This window comes from Brienomyrus brachyistius, unplaced genomic scaffold (assembly GCF_023856365.1).
Source record: "Brienomyrus brachyistius isolate T26 unplaced genomic scaffold, BBRACH_0.4 scaffold33, whole genome shotgun sequence".
Taxonomy (NCBI): domain Eukaryota; kingdom Metazoa; phylum Chordata; class Actinopteri; order Osteoglossiformes; family Mormyridae; genus Brienomyrus; species Brienomyrus brachyistius.
Window position 1 is genome coordinate 800,982 of NW_026042308.1, and position 20,302 is coordinate 821,283.

Consider the following 20,302-nt stretch of genomic DNA (forward strand, 5'->3'; position numbering starts at 1 on the left):
TTTGTTGCCTTTGCCTGTTTAGGGTTATTGTCTTGCTGGAAGACCCTCCTGCATTTTCAAGGCCCTGGCTGAAGGAAGGATGTACTCATCCAAGATTTTATGGTACATGGCCCTGTCCATCTTTCCTTCGATGTGGTACAGCCATCCTGTATCCATGGCAGAAAAACACCCCCGAAGCATAATGCTTCCACCTCCATGTTTGGCAGTAGGGATGCAGTTCCTGGGGTAATAGTCAGGATTATTTTCCCTCCAAACACGGTGAGTAGAGTTAAAGCCAAAAAGCTTGACTTTGGTCTCATTTGACCACATTTTTCTAAGCCTCACTGGAATTATCCAGGTGCCCACTGGCATACTTCATACGGGCCTGAACATGGGCCCTCATGAACAGGGGTACTTTGCAAGCACTGCAGGATTGCAAACTAATGGCATAATGTGTAACCGATGGTTTTCATGGTGACTGTGGTCCCTACTGCTTTGAGATAATTACCAAGCTCCTCCTGTGTAGCTCTGGGGTTAGCCCTCACCATTCTTAAGATCACTGATACTACTCAAGATGAGATCTTCCTTGGGGACCCAGACCGAGGGGGATTGACAGTTATTTTGTCTTTCTTCCATTTGCAAGTAACTGCATCAACAGTTGTCACCTTCTCACCAAGCTGTTTGCTGATGGTCATGCAGCCCATTCCACCTTTGTGAAGGTAAACAATCTTGTCTCTACCATTAGACAGCTCTCTGGTATTTCCCATCGTGATAAATTTGAAGATGTAGACAGGTTAGTGACCCATACTATATAACAAAGTAATTCCATTAAATATGCACTGTAAAAAAAATCCATCAAAAAACAAAAAATGTACTGGCAGAGAATTACCGGCACATTTTCTATTAACAGACTCTACCTTCAAGTCTCAAGGAAAATATTGTAAATTCACAGTTGTCCACAGTTTGCTGTTGTTGTTTCTGAAATAGTTTGTTTTCATTTTTAATTCTTCATTCGGCCAATGCAGATTTGTTTGTTTAATAAATGGTGTTGTTCACTAAACTACAAAAAGTAATTTGAGAATATAGTAATTCACTACATTCATTATTTTTCATGCCTCAAGGGCCATTGGTTAGACTGCACAACATAATTTAGCAGGACTGAAAGAAGGTGAGAGCTCCCCTAGTGGTGATGGGAGTGCATTTCCACAGAGCAGATATTACGTGTGGCTGCCTCATTGCTTTTAGTTCACAAGTAGGGATAGAACAACAAATCAATTTGCTCATTTAATATTTAAATTCCTTATTAGGCTTGATTTTTGGAAGCCCATATTTAGAAACCTATCATAACTGAGAATGGAATGCCACAGCAATCAGAATACAGTAATCCTGCTCTGTTAGGTCCTTGGAGAATTGCTCTATCTTGGGTGTGATGTTAATCTTTTCCAGCCTGGTAGGGAAGTTTAACATACAGTACAGAGAAAATGGGAATCAGGATTAACACTCCAGCCATTAGAAATAAACTCACACTGGTCTTTTGGGATGAGTATAGATTTTGCATAGAGTGCAGTAATACTAGGGCAGGAAAGGAGACATAGGAAGAGTCTGTTAACGGAAAATGGGCCAGTAATTTTCTGCAAATACATTTTTGGTTTTTTGATGGATTTTTTTTTTTTTAACGTGTGTACTTCTGATGTTCTGACTGAGAGCTGACCATGTGTCTTAGCTGACATTTGTCTGCAGTTGGGATCATAAATACTCATAAATTCTAGATTGAAATATGTCTTGGACTATTTTGTATACTAATATTTGTTGGACTCAGCTGCTTCTCTTGTAGGTTAGTATGTATTATTTGCATATCCTGGTAGGTTTTGGAATACTCTATGAAGCTCTCTAAACTTAACCAAACCAAGTTAACCAAAGTTTTAGGACTAAGCTGAAATAGGTTTTTCATGTTGAACAAGCATGATTCACATTTGTAAAACAGACTTGATAAAATAAGTTCACCCAGCATTGGTTTGTTATTTTAGCTAATCTTTTTTAATCCAAATTTTTTGACACACAATGTTCAGTTTCAAACTGTCCTTACTGCCTGCTGTGTGTCTCTCCGTGATGGAGCAGGATGTCACTGGTTCTCTTCTACTGTTAGGAGAAGATTGATGTTATGAAGCCGTTGTAAAGAAAACTCCTTAAAAAGGCATCTTATGCCTTTGCTAAATAAAATATACCTCTAGATTATTCTTTGTCGGCAACAAGAGCACTTTTAATGGGGACCATTACAGACTTTCTGCTACACTTGTGTCGATGATTTGAGGTCTGTATATTTCTGCCTGAAATATATATATTTCGGAAATATTTATATTTCTGAGACTAAACGGAAGAATGCAGTTCAGATCTACGGGGTAAACTGGGTTTATCTTCCATACTGAAGGTATGCAGTTATTGCTGATATATATTTTCTGAAGTGCTATGTGAATTGGCTTACCTTATATACAGCTGTACAATAAAAACTATGTTAAAGGAAAGATATTCAAAGCTATAATTCGCAAATGAAACTATGAAAAGTTTTGGTGCAAGTACACAACAAATGTGCCAGTGTTAAATTGACACTGCATGGTGTTTATATGGGTCCACACCACTCAGTGTTACCTTTAACACTTTACAATGTGCCTTGAGTGTAGTTTTTACAGTGTAAATCTTTATTAACTCTAATAGTGTTCAATTTGCACCATGGATGTTAAGTCAATGAGTTTCCACCTCCACATACAGTATCTGCCCCATTTAAATATGTGTAAAAGAAATAATGAGGATCAGCAGAGCCATCCCAGATTTACCCACCATCACGAGAAAGACTCTGACCAAGAAGGACCTTACAGCTTTTTCTTGTTTTGCATTGAAGCTTTGCTGATTGATCTTAGTGATTAGATAGCAGTGGTCTGGGTGGTTGTTTTTCCTGATATGCAGTTTTATAGTATGTTGATATTGAATCAGAGAAAAACTCTTGTAGGTGTACAGGCAACTCCTCCAAAGTGTTGTATGTTTTAATGGTGTGAGAGTGTATTTCATTGCTAGTCCTACTCTTGGATGATTTATATATGAGGAATGGTTTTAGGACAGCTGTGATGCCCTTTTCTGTGCTGCTCCTGGTACTGCTGTAGGATCACACATGTACATACAGTATCACAGAGCTTAAATTCAAGGTGTCCTAAGAGACAAGGCCTAGCCTGGTACGAGAGGCACACAATGGCCTAGGCACCAAAGGGAGGTTTGTGACCCCCCCCCCCCCCCCCCCCCCACACACACACACACACATACACAGATAACAAGAGAGCCAGCACTCCAACTTTTATTGCCCAAAGATTTAGGGACCTACAGACAGCAGAGTGGATCCCAAGGACAGGGGTCCCTCGACTTGGCACTCAACCCCCTCCCCATACATCCTGCCTTACATACCACTCACCCAACAGACCAACACCCTAAAGAAAGTTTCTTTTATATTTAGCTTTTGTATATCTATATATTTACTCATGACTACTAGTCTCAATATACAGGTTATGTTTGTTTGTGTCCTTAGACAATCTTAGTGTTTTGTGTGCCACCCTTATAACCATGTTCACGGAGTATCACCTATTTTACCCCTCACACTTAAGCACTTGTATAAATTTGAATAAATAAATAGGTACAGCTACCACTGCATATATGTCCTTATGGTTATACCAGAATAATCTTGGAAATCTTGGAAATTGAATAGCACACCAACCATTGGTAACCAGGTATCTCAGTGTGTCCTAACTTTCAGGGATTCTTCCTTCTTTGTTTAACAACCCCCCCTTCTCTTCCACATTCCTTTGTGGCCCTTACATGATTCACATTTACATTTACAGTATTTAGCAGACGCCCTTAGCCAGGGCGACTTACATAAGTGCTTTTTTCGATCTCTTGATCTTTGTGGCCTGTTAGCAAGCTCTTTGTGTTCTACATGCTATATTAAAATAACTGAATTAAGGTACATTATCCATTCTGGAGAAGATCAATTGGGATTTTGGGTTGTGCAAGCAAAATCCTCATGGTGGCACTCTATGTCCCACTTGAACAACACCTGAGTGAGCTCAACCTTCACCTGAGGCCCTGAGGTGGCACACAGGTGCATAATGGGTGGCCCCTATCTGCCCCATTTTAATGTGCACACAAGAACTCATATGAGGATCATAAGAGCCGCCCTGATTTACCAACCATCATGAGAAAGACTGACAAAAAGGCCCCCTCAGCCTTTTCTTATTGTATATCAAAGCCTTTATGACTCACTGCTGATTGTTTTTGAAAACCCAAGACCTGTGTGTTAATTAGTTAAGCGGCACCTTGCTTTTTATTGCATATGATTTTTAAGTTAGGAAAAAAAATCTATAATTATGTGTATTTTATGGTTGGGTGTGGTGTATTTCTTGATCTAAGCTGATTTTGGTCACCCATTCTGACCTTGGTTGGTGGGTTTTATATGTGGAAACATGTTACAAGAGTTGTGACACCTTTGCTATGCAGCTCCTGGTACCACCCACTTCCCTGTAAACCAATGATACGAGTCATTGTACTCAGAACACCTGTCATACAGCAACTCAAACATAGAAAAAGGCCCAGATTCAAAGTGCAAAAATGTGGTAGAGACTAATATCCATGACGTACCATCCTAGAACATGCTGTGTTGTGAAATTTAAGCCCAATGAAAATCTGAATATTAAATAAGCAAAATAATTTGATTTGTTCTTCTATCCCAAGTTGTGGTCTAAAAGCAGTAAGGCCACCACCCATTATATCTGCTTTGGGGAAAATGCACTCCTGTAGCCACTAGGGGAGCTCTCACCTTCTCTGAACCCTGCTAAATAAAAATGCATTCTGTAAAAAAGTAACAAACATTTGTGCTGCCCTTTGTGAGCTTTAAATTGAGCCACGACATAAGAAAATATGGTTATTATTAAATAAGTTATGGCCAAAATATGCCTGGCATGTTGTTTGTTTACGACTTAAATTACGCTCCAAGACGGCGGCGCTGCTGACGCGTGGTCACAGTAAGCTGAACAGCAGGATGGCATCTTTCATATCTATGGGTGAATCGAATTCCAAGAACCCAAAGACCGTACTTGCCCTGGTGAGACCGGTCTTGCTGACTTGTCTTTTAAGAATGAACTTGGGCCAGAATGACTCATGGGAGTTTTCTCATTCGGTGAGGATGCTACTGATGCACCCTTGATATCCTTGCATGTGTTCCTGGCTGCAGGAGTGGCCTGAGAGTACAGGCTGTCTGTCAGCACCCAGACTACTATCAAGCCACAATATGTCATTCTATGACGCCATTTTGACTTCTTGGTCATTCTTGTTTTTGTATCTGTCATGCTATTATTCTGAGACTGCAAGATAAAATAACATGTTGTCACTGTTCTGAAGGGTAGATGTAGGCATGTATTTACCGCCAGTTCATGTAAGTGTGCATATAAATACAATGTCACTGCATGTGCCATTATTCTGAGGCATCAAACTACAGCCTATGTATAATATTTTTAAATAATAGTTTTCTTGTCCCGTATTTTTTAAAAATCGCAGTTCAATGACATCAGCCTTCAAATGTTTGTATGGAGACTATGAACATTCAAAATATAATAAAATTATTCTGAATAAATTGTGCATGTTACCTTGTTATTAACAAAATGTATTCATTTCATCCACGATAAGATATGCCATGTAATATCTTCATTTTTGAATCACAAAATAAATCTAGTCTGCCTAAGTAAATCTATCACACAGCCAATTTGGTCTTTATTTGTATTACACTATAGTGGTATTAAACCTCGTAATGTTGTGGTTCTTCTTCCCGCCCAATCAGGAGTCAGGAGCCGCTTGTGTAGATCTTCAGATTTAGTCTTTATTGCAACAGCGAGATTACAGCCAAGGCTGGACACTCTGCAGGAGTCTGTCCAATACTGTTTAACACAAATTTTTGTACATTTTATTACTGCATAACAATGTCTCGTCACTTCATCACCATTCCCTCAGCCATTCACCATCGTCGTTTTCTCCCTTGATCCACACCCTTAGATGATAAGTTTGTCGATCATCTCTTTTACTGGTTGGTGCCTCGGCTGAACATAATGGTGGCGTAACCATCTCTGCTTGGTTTTTTTAAATACCTAGCTGTGAACTTTGGGTGAACTCAGGCGAATCCCTTCCTTCTGTAGCAAACCTTGGCAGCTTCTGCTTGTTGCACATTGTCTGGCTAGAGGGTTAATAATATATTTGTCCTTCAAGATAGTGATAAGCTGCAGCACTAATAAAGTACATATTCATACATCAAAAGCTAACAAAATAACTAACAGATACAGAAACTTCTAAGCCAACACAAGGTGCTAATTCATACTTTTCGTTAGATTGTGCACAGCAGTCATTGGTCTGCATTCTCTAAAGATTACAAGGTCACTCTCTACACAGCTTACATCAGCTTATTAAAAGAGTTCAATGATTACATTCTCTATGCGTTATAAAGTGCTAAATAATATTCCACAGTAATATCATGTCTTTACCTTTAATCACATTGTGAAGCTCTCAGCAATAATAATATAATGATAAGATGCAATAGTTATACAACTGCCTAATTTAAATGAAATGTTTTGCCAATTAATAACAAAAATGTACTTTTGGAAAAACACTGGTTTAAAATGAGAAGAGAGCAGGCAGTGATTCAGGCGACAGCACGTGCTGCATCCGTTTATTTCAGGCAGTGATACAGGCGACAGCACGTGCTGAATCCATTTATTTCAGGCAGTGATACAGGCGACAGCACGTGCTGCATCCGTTTATTTCAGGCAGTGATACAGGCGACAGCACGTGCTGCATCCGTTTATTTCAGGCAGTGATACAGGCGACAGCACGTGCTGCATCCGTTTATTTCAGGCAATGATACAGGCGACAGCACGTGCTGTATCCATTTATTTCAGGCAATGATACAGATGACAGCACGTGCTGCATCCGTTTATTTCAGGCAGTGATACAGGCGACAGCACGTGCTGCATCCGTTTATTTCAGGCAATGATACAGATGACAGCACGTGCTGCATCCGTTTATTTCAGGCAGTGATACAGGCGACAGCACGTGCTGCATCCGTTTATTTCAGGCAGTGATACAGGCGACAGCACGTGCTGCATCCGTTTATTTCAGGCAGTGATACAGGCGACAGCACGTGCTGCATCCGTTTATTTCAGGCAGTGATACAGGCGACAGCACGTGCTGAATCCGTTTATTTCAGGCAGTGATACAGGCGACAGCACGTGCTGCATCCGTTTATTTCAGGCAGTGATACAGGCGACAGCACGTGCTGAATCCGTTTATTTCAGGCAGTGATACAGGCGACAGCACGTGCTGCATCCGTTTATTTCAGGCAGTGATACAGGCGACAGCACGTGCTGCATCCGTTTATTTCAGGCAGTGATACAGGCGATAGCACGTGCTGCATCCGTTTATTTCAGGCAGTGATACAGGCGACAGCACGTGCTGCATCCGTTTATTTCAGGCAGTGATACAGGCGACAGCACGTGCTGCATCCGTTTATTTCAGGCAGTGATACAGGCGACAGCACGTGCTGCATCCGTTTATTTCAGGCAGTGATACAGGCGACAGCACGTGCTGAATCCGTTTATTTCAGGCAGTGATACAGGCGACAGCACGTGCTGCATCCATTTATTTCAGGCAGTGATACAGACGACAGCACGTGCTGCATCTGTTTATTTCAGGCAGTGATACAGACGACAGCACGTGCTGAATCCGTTTATTTCAGGCAGTGATACAGGCGACAGCATGTGCTGAATCCGTTTATTTCATGCAGTGATACAGGCGACAACACGTGCTGCATCCGTTTATTTCAGGCAGTGATACAGGCGACAGGACGTGCTGCATCCGTTTATTTCAGGCAGTGATACAGGCGACAGCACGTGCTGCATCCGTTTATTTCAGGCAATGATACAGGCGACAGCACGTGCTGCATCCGTTTATTTCAGGCAGTGATACAGGCGACAGCACGCGCTTCATCCGTTTATTTCAGGCAATGATACAGGCGACAGCACGTGCTGCATCCGTTTATTTCAGGCAGTGATACAGGCGACAGCACGTGCTGCATCCGTTTATTTCAGGCAGTGATACAGGCGACAGCACGTGCTGAATCCGTTTATTTCAGGCAGTGATACAGGCGACAGCACGTGCTGCATCCGTTTATTTCAGGCAGTGATACAGGCGACAGCACGTGCTGAATCCGTTTATTTCAGGCAGTGATACAGACGACAGCACGTGCTGCATCTGTTTATTTCAGGCAGTGATACAGACGACAGCACGTGCTGAATCCGTTTATTTCAGGCAGTGATACAGGCGACAGCATGTGCTGAATCCGTTTATTTCATGCAGTGATACAGGCGACAACACGTGCTGCATCCGTTTATTTCAGGCAGTGATACAGGCGACAGGACGTGCTGCATCCGTTTATTTCAGGCAGTGATACAGGCGACAGCACGTGCTGCATCCGTTTATTTCAGGCAATGATACAGGCGACAGCACGTGCTGCATCCGTTTATTTCAGGCAGTGATACAGGCGACAGCACGCGCTGCATCCGTTTATTTCAGGCAATGATACAGGCGACAGCACGTGCTGCATCCGTTTATTTCAGGCAGTGATACAGGCGACAGCACGTGCTGCATCCGTTTATTTCAGGCAGTGAATCCTCAGCTACAGTATAAAAATGTATCTGGAATATTGAAAAACATGCTAAAATAAAAACATAGGAATTAAAAACAACACACACCCCATTAAAACAGAATCTTCATGTGCTTATTATAAAGAAAAGGGTCAATATGAAATCTTTGTAAGTGATTTCCGTAACTCTGCAGTTACTCTGTGGTGGCTTGATGATTAGATCCACACACTCGTAATTGAAAGATTCCAGGATCGAAACCCCACCCATCCAGGCCCCACTGAGGTACCCTGAGCAACATACCACCCCCAAGCACTGCTCCCCGGGTACTGAATTAGCTGCCCCCTGTGTAACATGTGGGTTAAACGTAGAGAACACATTTTGTTGTTGTCCACTTTGTATGGTGGTGTGTCAATGATGACCATTAAACACTAAATACTAATTCCTTCCCCGCCCTGAGCACACGTTGCCGCAGCTCTCATTTAAAACCCTCATCAACGCCCAGCCACGTACACATCCACACTAACGTCCGACTTTATAAAGGACGCTTACTTCCCAGGACTGAGGCAACACCAGCCTCCCCGTCCTCCTCCATAAAAGGGAGAGGATCCGCCCCGCTGTGCCGTACCGACCACAAGCCCCGGCGTCAGAGCTCGACCCGCCCCGCTGCCAGTCCTACCGACACCACGGAGCCCCATCTTTCCTACACATTTACCCCCCCTCTCCTCACTGTCTTCACCGGTGACGGGCCACTGCATCCCCCACCTCGAATCGGCTGCCAGTGAAAAAGGTCTCTGTGTTAAACACCCACACTTCCTATTCCACATTCCCCTCCCCCCATCTGTCTCAGTATCCTTTAAGGGGAATCTGCTCCCATCCGCTCTCCTCTGGATAACCTCCCGGCCAGCAGCAGCCAATCAGATACCTCCTGAGTGTGTCCACCGGGTGACAGAGATACAAGGGTTCAGTGATGCACAGAAGGAGGAGTATTTCAGGAGGAGATTCAGTGATGAGAGCCTGGCCAGCAGGATTATCACACATGTGAAATCATCAAGGAGCCTCTTCATCATGTGCCACATACCTGTGTTCTGCTGGATTTCAGCCACTGTGCTTGAGAGGCTTTTTAGCGAGACTGACAGTGCAGAAATTCCAAGGACTCTGACTGAAATGTACACACACTTCATGATCTTTCAGACAAGTTTAAAAAATGACAAGTATAGGCTACCGACCTCCGCAACCCTGAGTTGGACAAGTTGGTTTAGGAAATTGGTGGTGAGATGGATGAAAAACCATGAAAGTGAATTTAATAAATCTGGAAATGAATTCCTTTTAAAACTTGATAAACTGGCTTTTGACAACCTTGAGAAAGGCAATCTCATATTTTATGAGCAAGATCTGTCAGAAAATGACATTGATGTCGCTGAAACTTCAGTTTACTCTGGAGTGTGCACAGAAGTCTTTAAAGAGGAGTATGGGTTGTACCAGGAGAAGGTGTACTGCTTTGTGCATCTGAGCATCCAGGAGTATCTCGCTGCTTTATATGTGTTTCTGTCGAACTCATCAGCTGACCTGCTGGAGACTGCAGTGAATCGGGCATTAAAGAGCAAGAATGGACACTTGGACCTCTACCTCCGCTTCCTCCTGGGCCTCTCAACAGACTCCAGTAAGACTCTGTTACAAAGGCTACTGGGGCCGACAAGAATCAGCTCACATACCATTAAGGAAATAGCCCAATATATCAAGGAGAAAATACAGGAGAATTTATCTCCAGAAAGGACCATCAACCCGTTCCACTGTCTGAGTGAATTGGGTGACAATTCTCTAGTAGTGGAAGTACAAGAATACCTGAATTCAGGAAGTCTTTCAGCAGAAGATCTCTCACCTGCTCAGTATTCAGCTTTGGCCTTTGTCTTACTGATGTCAGCTGAGAAGCTGGATGTGTTTGATCTGAAGAAATTCATCAGATCAGATAAGGAGCACTGGAGGCTGCTGCCTGTGGTCAAGACATCTAGGACAGCACTGTAAGTGAGGATGTGGAAATGTATCTTGCTTGACACTTATGCATTAACATTTTAAACAGTTTAAAATAAGTAAAATATACAGTATATTCCTCCTCATGGGTTAAAAACTAGGCTTGATAATCTGGAACCCAGATTTTAGAATGATTGAGGGTAGTAATTTAGTTAAAAAAACAAAAAGTTTCAATTTGCATTACCTTCCATTATGCATCCTAACCTGTTATAGAAACAAAGAGGACTGTTTATCTGTAGGGTTTGTAAATGAAATGATCCTTTATTTGCACAAGAACAGGTGCATTGGAATGCTTCTCTTCTCATTCTCCATGAGAGACACAGTTACAGGTGAGAGCAAGCTTAGGGGTCACAGCACAGGGTCACCTGACATCCAGCAGCCTTGGAACTGGGAGTTATGGGCCTTGCTCAAGGGCCCACAGACATGTGACTGTTCTGCTGAGCCTCAAACCAGCGATTGTCTGACCACAGGCACAGAGGCTTAGCCTATTGAGCCACACACCAGCCCCACAAACATGGTGTGTGAGTGTTACTGTCAGCAGGTGTGTCCATGTGATGGACCCCAGAGCTGAGAGCTTCCAAAAGGCTGCTGTCTCTGGCTGCTCACTGGCGCCCTCTGCTGGCCTCAGGTGCCCCTGGCTTTGGATGTGACAACAGATCTAGTCTGGCAGTAATAGATTAACACTGTTTTAAGTAAATAATGAAACTATATAAATATAACATTAATTTCCACCTCTTGGATTAATAACCAGGCTGGATTTATTTGGATCCCAGATCTTATATAGACTGAAGGTATCGATGTCATTAAAAAATGCAGATTTTCCAAGACCATCATTTGTGGAATGAACCAGCAAAAGCCAGAATGTTCTAGTTTGCCTTAATACTGGGAAAACTACTCAGAAATTGAAATCATCCTTAGGCCCTTAATGCCAGTCACTGCAGGAGCGCTGGATGCTGGCTGACCCTGTGCCGTAACCTCACACTTCCTCTCACCTGCCTTTGTCTTTTATGAAGAACGAGATGGGATAGGCAAAAAGACAATTCCATGAGAATGAATGAAGTATTACTATTTATAAATATTTCTTTTAAACAAATATGAAATCTGAAAGGATTGGTGTTTCTGCGACTAGTGTTTAAACTTGGGGTATCCTGAAATAAAAGAACGGGGCCTGTGTCACACAGCTGGATTTCTTACTTAGCTGAATATCACTGATTCCATGAAGTGGCAGACCATGTAAAGTAACAGAGCAGGGTTGCTGAGTGCCGAGGCACATAGTGCGTGAAAGTCACCAGTACTCTGCTGAATCAATAACTGCAGAGCTACAGACTTCCTCTGGAGCAAAGACTGTGCACCGTGAGCTTCATGCAATGGGCTTCCATGGTCGATTCCATGATCATGATTGATGCCTATGGATTTAGAATGTGACGTCATAAAAGCTTCTGTAGGCGTAATTACCAGGTGTCCCAATACTTTTGTCAATGTAATATATTCTGGTCTGTGTGTGAATAATAACTCGGCTCCTGTTTCAGGCTGAACAGCTGTAATCTCACAGAGAAATGCTGTGAGTCACTGGCTTCAGCTCTCAGATTAAACTCCTCACCCCTGAGAGAGCTGGACCTGAGTGACAATGACCTGCAGGATTCAGGAGTGAAGCTGCTCTCTGCTGGACTGGGGGATTTGTACTGTAAACTGGAGACTCGGAGGTCAGTATTATTGGGTATTCCACACTGTAAACTGTAATTATTGGAAGAACTTGCATTTACTTAAAAGTAATTATTGTATTGGTGAGGTGATCTTATTTATCAGTGTTTTTGTCCATCTCTCTGCAGGCTGTCAGGCTGTAGAGTCACAGAAGAAGGCTGTTCTTACCTGGCTTCAGCTCTGAGGTCAAACCCCTCACACCTGAGAGAGCTGGACCTGAGCTACAATCACCCAGGAGACTCGGGAGTTAAGCTGCTCTCTGCTGTACTGGAGGATCCCAGCTGTAAACTGGAGAAGCTGAAGTGAGTACAGAGTGTGTGTCTGACACGCTACAGATACTTATGCATGTATGTGAAGAAGAGGCACCAATTAATAAATGGATACAGCAGCACTATGTCATTCTGCTTCTCCTACAGTGTGGATCACGGTGGAGAGTGCAGGACCAGACCAGGCTTACAGAAATGTAAGTGTGTTTGTATGTTTTTTATTAATAATACCATGAATATTATGTTATGGTTGTATTCACACAATTGTTGTGATGAGTGTGGCTTTTTGCACTGTGTGTAGATGGATTTCCATGTTTGTGTTTAGGTGAGTTTATGTGTGTGTCATTTAGAACAACATTCAAAAGATAAAAACAAAACAAACATCACCAAAAACACTTAAAAAACAAAAAAACAAACTACCACTCAATGTTTTCACAAGTTTCACAAAGTAGCGTATGCATTTCTGACATAAGACGCTGTACGACAGTCTATTGGTAAGTACGAGCTGTCCATCAGTCGGGGGTTCTTAACTCTGGGGCTGTCTGTACCTGAATTCCCATTTCCTCAGGGGAAGCTGTGCTGTTTTTGTGTTGTACAGAAAAATAAAGTACAGACTAAAACACCGCTCTGCCTGATGGTATTAGTGGCTCTTCCTCCTGCCTACAGACTCCTGCCAGCTGATACTGGACCTCAGGACAGCACACAGACGCCTATCTCTGTCAGAGGGGAACAGGAAGGCGACATGGGGGACAAAGGAGCCATATCCTGATCATCCAGAGAGATTTGCCCGCTGTTACCAAGTTCTGTGCAGAGAGAGTCTGACTGGTCGGTGCTATTGGGAGGCTGAGTGGGGTGGAGCTGGAGCTGGGATAGGAGTGACTTATAAAGGAATAAGGAGGAAAGGACAGAGTACGGACTGTGCACTTGGAGCCAATGACAAGTCATGGATTCTGATCTGTGATCCTCACAGTTACTCTGTCCTGCACAATAATAAAGAGACTGTCATAACCATAGAGCCTTCAGGCTCCCGCAGAGTAGGAGTGTATCTGGACTGGGAGGCTGGTGCTCTGTCCTTCTACAGAGTCTCCTCTGATGCACTGACCCTCCTGCACAGATTCACCTCCTCATTCACTGAGTCCCTCTATCCAGGGTTTGAGCTTTATATAAACTGCTCAGTATCACTGTGCATGCTGGGATAGCTCACTGTGGGCTGGAGAAATCATTTTTACTGTATCACGCATGTTGCTGGTTCTTCATGGTAACTCTGCTTTTTAACTTGTATAATCCTTTTTTACTCTGAAATATATGTTAGACAAAAAATAATAATAATAACGGGGTTCAGCAAGGTGAACAAAGATGCAAAATGACAGGTTTTCTCTCTGACTAAAATGAACCAGTAAAGTGTAACCCTGATGCGTGGGGGGGCTTTTCCCTTCCCCAGTATGTCCCCATTTTATATATTTATATTGTAAATCCTACTAGGATAAAAGCTTTTTATTGTATCTGATTGATGTCCCGGTTCAGCAGTGCCAAAAGCATAACTGAGTGACATAATTAAACTGCATTCTCTGGTAAATTAAAATAATATATTCACTTTACTACTTACAACTGAATGTAATTAATGTAAACATATATAATAATCGTTTAACTGGACACATAGCTGTGAAACCAAAAAACGAATATGCAGAGATGTAAACAAAACAAAGCACTTTGGTAGCACACATTAGATTCTGTAAGCAAATTACTAGAAGCAGAAATAAAAATTTCCAAACTAAATCACCTGAAATGTACTTGAAACCAACAGGCTAATTAGCGCATGGCAACCGTCTATCTTTAACTTAACTTAACTTTACTTCATTTATAACCCAGGCCACTTGTAGTGGTGTTGTAGAGCTTCTGATATTGAAGAGAAAATAATCTGTCATTAAAGATTTAACAAAGCTAAAAATTTACAGTTTATTTATCAACAGTACACAGCTGAACTGTTTGATCTACAGTTACAAAAATCACTGCAAATACAAATTAAAACTAGTAACTGCAGGCAGTGACTGAAGGGTCCAAAGTGTAAGATGTTCGGACAGGTAGGACAATAGAGGAAGAACGGCAGAGAACAGGAGGACTGACTGACACGAGCAGCGAGGATAGTAAAGAGTCAGACAGAACTGCATAGTCTCGTAACAGGATGGAGATTGTTAATTGTAGGTCTGACAGGTCAGTAGATGTAGGACAAAACAGGACTGGTTTGGGTGAGATAGTCTGAGTAGTAGGTAGAAATTAGGATGGAGATGGTTTTAGTGTAGGTGTAACAGGTCAGTAGATGTTGGAAAGAATGCAGAACCCTCTGGTGGAGTGCCTGAGCCCAAAAGAATGTGTGGCTTCTGTCAGATGTAGTAGTATGTAGAAATTGGCACCTGCCTACCTAATGTGGTAAGTGTAGATCTTGCAGGTTTAGCTTAGTTTATAGTACCTGTGTGAATATAAGCTGTCTTAAATATTCATAACAACTGCTTATTTGAGGGAATACTGCTTACACCAGCAGTAATATCATGCTTTTCTTTTTTGTAAGCTGATCTATAAGACATGAGAAGGCCTGAAAAGGTGGAATAGCATTTATGAAACAGTGTACTGAAATCTGCAGTACACACTGCCTATGTTATAAAAGAAGTCTGATGATAATGATAATAATGATAATGAGTGAAATGGCAGGAAAGTGACAGGCAATTAAAAATCTGGAGTCAGATGAAGGGAAAGGTAACAATTTTTTGAAGGTTTTATAGGAAATAATGACATTTCAGCTGAATTTGCTAAGGTGTGTCTTAGACATATATGGATAGTGGCCGTAGTTTGACCGATCGGCACCAAAGTTGGAGGGTCTGTCTGGGGGCCAGTGCTAAATTAGTGGATCAAATTTTGTGAGGATCGGATGAAGCATGCCTGAGATTTAGCTGTTTAATTGAAATGGGAATGTAAATGATTTGGCCAGCAGGTGGAGCCTGCGCTCCATTTGATAAACGCTACTCATTACTTTTAAGCCTTCTCAGTTAAGTTGGGTCGTAGACACATATGAACAGTGGCCATAGCGCCCCAGTTTGACCAATCGGCAACAAAGTTGGAGGGCCCTTTCCCACTACCGTCCTACAGGACATATTCAAGTTTGGTGATGATTGGCTGAGGCAGGCCTGAGATACAGCTGTCTGATTGAAGTTGGTGTGGCACCTGTACGCTCTGGGCATGGCTGGTGGCCGTACCTTACAGAAAGTTTAGGATTTTTTGGATAATTATTTATCAGTACTGCCTAGTTTGTTATCATACAAGAGCAGGGCTGGTACTCAAAAACACCCCCAAACCACTAAAATATACACCACTTTGGAGAAGTGTCCTGTACACCTCCAAGAGTTAAATTGTTATTAAAGAGTTTATGTTATAAAACTGCATATCAAAAAAACCACAGCTCCCTACTCATCAAGATCAGTCAGAACTAAGCCATCGAAACGTCAATGCAAACTACGAAAAAGCTCTAAGGTCCTCTTTGGAGTCTTTCTCATGATGGTGGGTAAATGTGGGACGGCTCTTCTGATCCTCATGACTTCTTGTGCGCATATTAAAATGGAGCAGATATGTGGAGCTGGAGACTCATTGACTTATTGGGTCGCAGGGGGTCCGGAGCCTATCCCGGAATCAATGGGCACGAGGCAGGGAACAACCCAGGATGGGGGGCCAGCCCATCGCAGGGCACACTCACACACCAGTCACTCACGCATGCACTCCTATGGGCAATTTAGCAAGTCCAATTAGCCTCAGCATGTTTTTGGACTGTGGGGGGAAACCGGAGTACCTGGAGGAAACCCCACGATGACATGGAGAGAACATGCAAACTCCACACACGTGACCCAGGCGGAGACTCGAACCCGGGTCCCAGAGGTGTGAGGCAACACTGCTGACCACTGCACCACCATGCCGCCCCCTGAGTTAATATTAACGGTGTAAAAACAACACTCACTACACACTGTAAAGTGTTACAGGTAACACTGAATGGTGGAACCCATATAAACACCATGCAGTGTTAATTTAACACTGGCATATTTGCCATGTACAGAAAGCATATGTGCAGACTTAAATTAACACTGCAGTGTTTATATGGTCCACACCAATCAGTGTTAAATTTAACACTCTACAAAGTACAGTGATTGTTTTTGTACAGTGTTAAAATTTATTAACTCTTTTAGTGTTCAATTTACACCATAAACTGTTACATCACTGTGACTACACCTTGTTACAGGTTGCTAGCCGATATGGATGACACACAGGTACAAAATGGGTTGCCCCTATCTGTCCCATGGCACCACCCAATAAGTAAACCTTAGTGATCCACCAATCCCCACATAGGTTACCCCTCAGGAAGCCAAAGCCTCTCAACCAACCATTGACCAGGGCACAGGAGCAGATGTCAGCAAGAGGACCTGCCAAGCTAAGGGCATTACAGCTTTCCTAACACCTTTCTGCACATATTACTCATCACCCATGGCCACAAGGCCAGTACTGGTAATCAGTTGGCCTTACATCAACAAAGGTGATGCTACAAGTTGAGTTTAATTCAAATTTTATTGAAATGAATTAGTTCATATAACATATAATTGAACTATGAACTTAGAATTTGTACCTATTCTTAGATAAATGAATTTTGTGTAGCCACTTGTCTTAATAAAATTAATTACATCATCAATATTTTTTTTTTGTTTAAGTAGGTAGATTAATATAAATAAATACATTTAATTACAAATAACAATATGTTTATGTAACGTAAAATTCCAGACCTTAAAAATTTAGGTTTAATTTGATTAATTAAAATTTTATTTGATACATACAACAAAGTAAATGTTATTCAAGACCAGAGAGGATTTCTTAAATTTAGCACGTGATTTGCTCGTTCATTTTTGCTTTTCTGTGTTGCCGAACCTGTCCCTATCCTCCACACTGCGACGGTTTTGCTTGTTTTATACGTCAATGCAAGAAAAATGACAACACTGGAGCAAAGGATCTAAAGGAGAGAATCCCCAAGCTTTTATTTTTGTAACTAGTACCGAGCATGTAAATTGGAACAATTTTATGCCCAACACCCACTTCCCCCATTGGCTTAAAACTTGCCCCAAGGCATACAAACAACACGGTATTTCACCGACGGTAACCGTCACACCTTAAATGAAACTAACTGAAATTATCTCCTACACATTCCCCAGAGCACGAAACACAACAACTTTAACGATAACTCATTTAACCCCTAAAACAGACCCAAAACAACCCGAACAAAACTCGGCAGGGGCAGTGCATACTGGAAGTCACCCCCCGTCTCAACTCCGTTACACAGCCCCCACCTCAGCTGTGGATGTCCCCAGACACTTAACCCAACACAAAGCCTGTGAGGTGCCGAGGCCGACGTTACCACCTCCGTGGCAACAGCAACAGCAGGAGAACAAACAGGAGGCTGGGGCTGGGGCTCGTCCACACCCCGCACCCCCACCAGAATCACACCCATAGACCGGTAAGGCGCAAGACGGTCCCGGTGTAGAACCACCAACCTCGCCCTTCTGCTCAGCCGCACCAGATAAGTCACCTCTGAAAGTTTTTCCAAGACAGTGCAGGGTCCTTCCCAGTGGGACATGAGCTTAGGAGACAGCCCCCTCTTTCTCACAGGACTGTACACCCAAACCATCTCCCCAACCCCAAAGTCCCTGCCCTGGGCACGCACATCATACGCCCGCCGCTGTTTGGAACCAGCCTCTGCCAGCGCCTGGCGGGTGAGCCTATACACCACCCGCAGCCTCTCACGCAGGTGATATAGGTACTCCAAACCCGGCTTACCAGGCACCTCTGGCTCAGGCGGGGAACCGAACACCAAGTCCACAGGCGTCCTCAGCTCTCTCCCGAACAACAGTGCCGCCGAGGTAGATCGTGTTGATTCCTGGACCGCGGTACGGTACGACCACAGCACCAGCGGCAGGTGGCGATCCCAGTCCCTCTGGTGTTGGCTGGTCAACATGGTGAGCTGCGTGGCAAGGGTCCGGTTGTGCTCCACCAGGCCGTCACTCTGCGGGTGCAGAGGGGTGGTGTGGGTCTTCCGCACCCTCAAACGGGCACAGACCTCTCCAAACACTTCCGTCTCGGCCCTGGTCACTGTGCAATTCCTCCGGGACTCCGAAACGGGAAAACATCTCGTCCACCAGAAGGGTAGCCGTAGTCACCGCGCTCTGATCAGGCACCGCATATGCCTCTGGCCACTCGGTAAAATAATCCATGGCCACCAACACATAACAGTTCCCCTTGTCCATCACGGAAAAGGGCCCTAACATGTCTACAGCGACCCACTCCATCGGAGCCCCCACCTGATAATCCTGCAATGGTGCTCTGGAACGCTTCTCCCATGAGAAACGGGTGTTCAAGCGCAATAGTGTCTATGGTTATGCGCACCGCTTTCCTGCCTGACATGGCTACCTTCTGTCCCGTGACCGTAGTAATCCTCCACTCGGAAGTCCCTTGGTCTGAGGCGCTCACAGAGTCCGCGTCAGACAGTAATCCTTCACGGATTAACGAAATTGTGGACCCAGTATCCACCAACGCGCGGCACGACACACATTCAGTGTACAGTCCACGTATAACCCATTCTATCCCAAATGCGCACTTAGCCCAACATATGGGAAAGAAAACACCGAGGTGGGCGGCAGGTTCCCCTCCTTGCTACCCCACCTCAGTTTAACTGCTGCTGGGGTATGTAGTCCACTGGCGTAGAAGCTGGGCCGTAGCGAGCGACGTGCCCTAGCTGCCGCAGTGAAAACACCGAGGTGGGCGGCAGGTTCCCCTCCTTGCTGCCCCACCTCAGTTTAACTGCTGCTGGGGTATGTAGTCCACTGGCGTAGAAGCTGGGCCGTAGCGAGCGACGTGCCCTAGCTGCCGCAGTGAAAACACCGAGGTGGGCGGCAGGTTCCCCTCCTTGCTGCCCCACCTCAGTTTAACTGCTGCTGGGGTATGTAGTCCACTGGCGTAGAAGCTGGGCCGTAGCGAGCGACGTGCCCTAGCTGCCGCAGTGAAAACACCGAGGTGGGCGGCAGGTTCCCCTCCTTGCTGCCCCACCTCAGTTGAACTGCTGCTGGGGTATGTAGTCCACTGGCGTAGAAGCTGGGCCGTAGCGAGCGACGTGCCCTAGCTGCCGCAGCGAAAACACCAGCGCTGAGCCAGAGCATAGATTCTAAAGGAGAGAATCCCCAAACTTTTATTTTTTCAACTAGCACCGAGCATCTATGGTAAGTATACATATGCCACATATGATACATATTATCATCATATGCCACTCTGAAGACCTGCATTATAAGCTTGCAAGACTTTCATTGACTTGAAATCAACATAACACCAAAAGCAAAATACAAGTTCTAAACACATAGTGGTTTAGTATACAGAAAGACAGCCCATAAGCCCTCAAAAACAATGAAAGGTAAGCCGAAAGATGCCACAACTTATCACAAAACCTTCAAAGGCTGTAAAGCCCATATTGGTCACAGTCTTTCACATGACGGTCTTGAACTTAATGCTGATAGGTGTGGACCAATACAAACA

General features: G+C 43.7%; 1 protein-coding gene across 4 annotated transcripts in view; it reads left to right on the top strand.

The window, feature by feature from the left end:
* The window catches only part of LOC125721464 (NACHT, LRR and PYD domains-containing protein 12-like), a 388,574-nt gene that overhangs the window by 198,641 nt on the left and 169,631 nt on the right, over positions 1 to 20,302 (top strand). For all 4 annotated transcript variants that reach the window (XM_048997388.1, XM_048997386.1, XM_048997385.1 and 1 more), the window contains exon 9: positions 12,560 to 12,733. In XM_048997388.1, coding sequence (XP_048853345.1) covers positions 12,560 to 12,733 — 174 coding nt within the window. The remainder of the gene's footprint in view (positions 1 to 12,559; positions 12,734 to 20,302) is intronic.